This window comes from Silene latifolia, chromosome 9, assembly GCF_048544455.1.
Source record: "Silene latifolia isolate original U9 population chromosome 9, ASM4854445v1, whole genome shotgun sequence".
Taxonomy (NCBI): Eukaryota; Viridiplantae; Streptophyta; class Magnoliopsida; order Caryophyllales; family Caryophyllaceae; genus Silene; species Silene latifolia.
Window position 1 is genome coordinate 134,725,639 of NC_133534.1, and position 6,148 is coordinate 134,731,786.

General features: G+C 37.6%; 1 protein-coding gene across 1 annotated transcript; it reads right to left on the reverse strand.

Annotated features, from left to right (window-relative positions):
• Positions 1-228: 228 nt before the first annotated feature.
• Positions 229-4,070, reverse strand: LOC141598299 (serine/threonine-protein kinase AGC1-7-like). The gene is made up of 3 exons (XM_074418107.1): positions 3,810-4,070; positions 1,776-2,509; positions 229-1,257 (listed from the first exon to the last, which is right to left on the reverse strand). The coding sequence occupies exons 2-3, from the start codon at positions 2,507-2,509 to the stop codon at positions 378-380; spliced, it is 1,614 nt and encodes a 537-aa protein (XP_074274208.1). The 5' UTR covers positions 3,810-4,070; the 3' UTR covers positions 229-377.
• Between the last annotated feature and the right edge of the window lie 2,078 nt (positions 4,071-6,148).

Genomic DNA, 6,148 nt, shown 5'->3' on the forward strand with positions numbered 1-6,148 from the left:
GTTTGAATTTGTGAATCATTATTCTCGTTTTTTAATTTTAAATTCGTGATTTAAAAAGACTTTTAAGTTTAGGTAATTACTCCCTTTGTCCCGATCATTTGTTGTCTTTTTCTATTTTGGGGTGTCTCAATCAATTGTTGTTCTTTCTATTTTAAGAATGTATTTGATGAACAATTTGGCCATTCACACTCAATTTAGTCCACATGTATTTAATAATTGGCCCTTTCGTTATAAAAAATGAATAAAAGTACCATATTTCCTAATTTCACTAACGTGAACAATAATGTTCATTCTCCTTATATAATATACATATAATTTCTCATAACTATAATTTGGATTCAACAATTCTGCTAACACATATGATCAACATAATCTCTCTAAAAATATTCAAAATCATCGTACGAAGAATCATTAGAGCAACTTTGGTTTGTGGCACTCATAGTAGTACTACTTTGGGGAGCCTTCTGTTCTAAAGGTGGCGACACGGCTTCCTTACTAGCATACCGCGAAAAGTCCACCGGTTCAGGCACATAAGGCGCGATCCCGCTTCTTACAAGTGCCCAATTCACCCCTTCGAAAAAACGGTGTTGTTTGATTTCAGTCGCCCCTCTCTTGTAGGCAATCCTCTTGTGGGGCTCCTTGATCAGGAGCCCCTTAATAAGGTCCCGAGCCACCCCACTAATTTGTGGTGTGTCGGGGAATCTCAAGGGCTGCCCTACCACATTAAAGAGGGTAGCGCGATTACCTTGACCTTTAAAAGGAGTACTCCCGTGGAGGAGCTCATACAGAAATATGCCAAAAGTCCACCAATCTACGGCGCTACCATGGCCCTCGCCCTTGATGATTTCAGGGGCAAGGTACTCATGTGTCCCAACGAAGGACATGGACCGAACATTGGTGGGCTCGGCCATTAGTTCGGGAAGGGACCCGTTAACAAAAAGCCCGAAATCTGATTTTGATTTTCTGTTTTTCTTGGAAGGGAGTATACGAGGGAAGAAGCTTGAGGGTTGTATGCCTTCGTGTACTGCCATCTCCTCGTCTAGGATGCCACCTCCACCAGCGCCCCCATTTGATACATGGGCTGAGGAGGATTTGACGAGTGTGGGGTTGACTGAGCAACGTAGGGAGAGGTCGAAGTCCGAGAGCATGATGTGGCCTTCCTCCCTTACTAAGACGTTTTCTGGCTTTAGATCTCGATATACTATTCCTAACATGTGGAGGTACTCCAGTGCTAGAAGTATTTCTGATGCATAGAACCTGTGGAACATACATTAATTATTTATTTGAGTCAATTGCTCATAAGTATTCAAACCATTTAAAACATTTAGTCATCTAAATAGAAATGTTAAGCGTACAAAATATGATGGGTTAAGGAGTAGTTGCAATTTTCAAAACTCAAAATTAAACCAACTCTGTCAAACGCGATTAGTCCCAAACTAAACCCGAATCCGAAAAAAACAACAAGAATTGACTAGATTAAAAATAACCCGCCCCAAAAAAGATTCAAAATAGCCTGAAATGAAAAACTTGAAACAAAATCTTAATAATTATGACCCATATAAAAAAAAACCCATAGCTATATATGGAGTTGAAAGTGGGCCGTATCAGATAAGTGACTCGAACGACCTTACGACATGATTTAAGGTTATGGTCAGATTTATGAGGTTTCAAGAATAAGTCAGGAGCGAGGTTTCTGACCAAAATTTTGATATTCTAAGTTGAAGTTGTAATTGGTTTAAGGTAATGTTATGGTCGGGAGTTGATGAGGTGCTTACCGAGCAGCATCTTCGGAAAAATACTTGTAAGGTTGCTTTTGTCTAAGTGAGTGTAGATTTCCACCACTACAAAACTCCATAACTAAACAATAAAACTTATCAGTTTCAAAATGAGTATATAAAGTTGGCAAAAAAGGATGATCAAGTAATCCAAGTATCTCCCTCTCTGTTTCAGCCCTTAGAAGCTTGTTTCTACTTGCTAGTGAGGCTTTGTCCATGACTTTTATAGCATAGTGGGCCCCAGTCCCTTTTAGCTCTGCCAAATAAACACTGCCAATGTCTCCATATCCAAGCCTTTTAAGAAGCCTAAAATGGTTAATTCCAATAGGGGCATTTTTGGCATTTACTGTATTTATAGCATCCCATCTCATATCTCCTCCTGTATGAGGCTTAAAGGGTGCACTGCTGCTGCTTTCTATGCTGTCGCTTCTCGTGCTGTTGTTCGTCCCTTCTCGTCTTTGAACCACATTATTGTCAGGATTTGTGACCGGTCTTGGGGAAGGTAGTGGCCGCTGGTTGCCAACCAGGTTATTTGGGCCAGGTTTCAAAATTGGATCCAAGGGTTTCTTGTTTTCCGGAGGCTTGTTCTGAGTTGACGTTGTTTTGGGTTTGGAGGTGTTATGGTCGCGTTCTCGGGGTGAATTCTTGTCCGAATCCATACTAGATTTTGGTTCACAATCTGAGCTTGCTTTCTTATTCTCGTATAGGTCATCATCTGATGATGGGTAAGTCATCTGCAATAATATTAATGCAAACAAAGGGAGTTCAAACTCATGGTTGCGAAAATGCAGTTTGTACAAGTATCATGTCATAAAAGTTAGAGTAAATTAAAAATTATTCCCTTTTAAAATCTAATTTTTTAAAATTACTTCCTTATATAATTTTTTTCTAAAATTACTCCCTTAAAATGCAGTTTTATCAAAAAGTGCTTCAAAACACCAACTTAAGTTACTTATTCCATCATTTTATGAACTTATTTCGTTTATTCTTAGCCAATTTATACTTTGAAACGTATAACAAGGGAGAATAAGTTCAAAAACAAACATAATAAGTCACCTAAATTGGAATTTTGAAGCAATTTTTGATAAAAATGTATATTAAGGGAGTAATTTTAGGAAAAAATTATATAAAAAAAGTAATTTTAGAAAACAGAATTTTAAAATGGAGTAATTTTTAGTTTACTCAATAAATTTCTCATTTTGTTAGAAAAGGGAAAAATGACATTAGGAGGTTGAGCATGCAACTATACTATAAGTGACTCATATAAACAAACTAAGAGGGAACTTGAAAAGACAATGAGAAAAGGGGAAAACAAAGGATATTAGGAGATTGATCATGCAATTACGTGACTCATATAAACAAACTAAGAGGGAACTTGAAAAGATAATGAGAAAAGGGGAAAACAAAGTGGAGCAATGGATTCGCCTCCTAGTTAACATCAAGGAGTGCTCATATATTACTCAAAACTTGTACGATTTTTTTTCATGCAACGTATTTGAACTAGGAAAATGAAAGGGCGTCACCCTCTCACATAGGGTGGGTGAGGATCCTTTCAAGGCTTTAATTAAGAATGCATGTGAGATGGTGACCTATACGAAAATGATAATTTTATTCACAACATTTTACTATATAGTGTATTTCGATATCATGACCTCTATTTGAGAACAAGGTATGAGCCTACAAGGTAATTGAGAATAGTGGTCGATCCCGACAAAAAAATAAGTTGTTTAACATGACTTTGACAAAAGATATTGGTTAAGAGGGGGTTGTCAAATACTCTTATACTGTAGTAAAAAAAAAAAAAAACTACAAAAACTACAAAACATCAAACCGAATGAAGGTTAGTTATCATCAACTGTTAGCTTATACGATATTCCAATAATATAATCATGTTTAAATACAAAAAGGAGACCTTTATAATCATTGTAGTCTCGGATGGTTATTCTAACCCAAAGATCTACTAACAAATCGTACAGACCAACAACAATAATGATACCAAAGTTTCAAATGATGAATTAAATATAAAAAACGAACCAGGTATAAAATGCACGATCAAGATTACATAAACAATCTCACAGACAACATTTACACGTTCTTTTCTTTTTGCATTGATCTCGATAAAATATAATTCAACACCTTCTCACACACTAAAAAACATAGATAAAATGTCTTGTGTTTGATAATTAGAGAAGAAGAACTTAAATGTATTATGGCGATTAAATTTAAGAGGAAATTAAACAAACAATTTTTTTAAGGATTTTGGCTAAGCAAAGAACAAAAAGAGAACATGGAAATGAAATAAAGAATAATAATTGAAATAGTCATATGTTGTAGATGAACCTCTAAACTCCCAAAATGGATTGAATGGAAGTCCGTTAAATACTCTGATTCGATGGGTTTTATCATCTGCAGTTAATTAGTATCGAAAAACAAAATGGGGCCACGTGGTGGTACTCAAACATCACAAATTCTCTTCGAAGATGGACACTATCCGTCACAAGCTGAAGACGGATAGTGTCCCTCTTACAAAATGCAAATGAATAGTACAAGTGGGAGGAAATGGATACCCCACTTGCCCTCCCACTTGCATTTTGTGAGAGGGCAACTATTCGTCTTCAGCTTGTGATGGATAATGGTCGTCTTCAATGAGACGGACTGCTCAAACATGGATATAACTAGACCTGGCAAAATCAACCCGACCCGATTGACCCGACTCGAAAAGATTGACCCGAAGTGAGCCGAACCGCATCACCCGAATGTGACCCGAAAACCCGAATTGACCCGACCCGATCCGAACATGACCCGAGCTTCTTGACCCGTAACTGACCCGACCCGAAAATGACCCGATCTGAAACCACCAAGCCCGAAAATGACCTGACAAAATATAACTCTAATTGAACCGAAAAGACTTGAAATGGCTATATCTTTATTATTCATTGACCCGAAAATGACCCGGCCTGTAACAACCCGACCCGCTTGACCCGAAACAGACCCGACCAACAAACCTGAAACACACCCGAAACTCGAAATGATTCGTCCCGGCCCGAATTAACCCCAAAACAATGAGAGACCCGAACTGACCCGACCCGAACCCGACCCGTTGACTCATTTTGCCAGGTCTAGGTATAACTATAGATTTACCCAAATTCTTATGAGGCGGTCTTAATTAAGACGAGAAAAAAGACACAATTATAATAAAAAAAAAAGTGAATTTTTATTTATAAAAAGTTATAATTAAAATTTTCAATTTTTAAACAATAAACTGGTCATAACATTTTATTGGAAAATGTTCAAATTTTATGGTAAAATAGTCATATTTTATCCGTCTTAACTTACACGGATACCATCAGTCTGAAATATGACTTGCGGATAAATTTATGGAAATAGAGTAGTGATTGAGCGCCACCAGATGGTATCGATTTTCGGTACCGTCCTTATTAAATATAAAAAATTAAATAAAATAAAAAACCGCATTTTATTTTGCGCCAAAGATAGAAGGATGTAAGTGTAATTTTCTATATTTTATCTTTCTTAAATTAAATTATGTAGTTTCTATTATGAAAAAAATCATACATCTTCTCTAGACCTGGCAAAATCAACCCGACCCGAAAAAGTTGACCCGAGACCCGAAATTGACCCGTACTGCCGCACCCGAATGTCACCCAAAACCCGAATTAACCCAACCTGACCCGAAAATGACCCGAGCTTTCATAGACCCGTATTAACCCGACTCGAAATGAGCCGACCCGAAACTACCCAACCCAAAAATGACCCGACAAAACATAACTTTAATTGGCCCCAAAAGACTTGAAATGCCTTTTTCCTTCTTAATCATTGACCTGAAAATGACCCGACCCGAAATGACCCGATCCGCTTGACCCGAAACAACCCGGCCAACAAACCCGAAACAGACACGTAAACCCGAAATGACCCGACCCGACCCGAACTAACTCGAATCGTTTAGAAACCCGAAATGACCCGACCCGAATTGGCCCGATCCGAACCCGACCCGTTGACCCGATTTGCCAGATCTAATCTTCTCATAGTGATTAAATTTAGGTCCGGACCGATAAAGTGGATCGGACCGGGCCATTTGGTCTGGACCCGGACCAAATTCTTTAAGGTCCAGACCTCGGTCCTTATTTTTTTATGTTTTAGTTTTTGGCTTGGTCCGCTCTAAGACCGGTTATTTTAGGTCCGTTCCTCGGTCCTCATTTATTTATTGAAACTTTGTAATTGAATTGAATATTTTACGCTAAAAAGTCATCATAAACTTAATAATAACGATTATTTAAATCAAACAACAGTTTAAACAACTACTAGTTTTACGCTCGTGCAAAAAATGCACGGATTTAATTTTATTAAACTTGAAA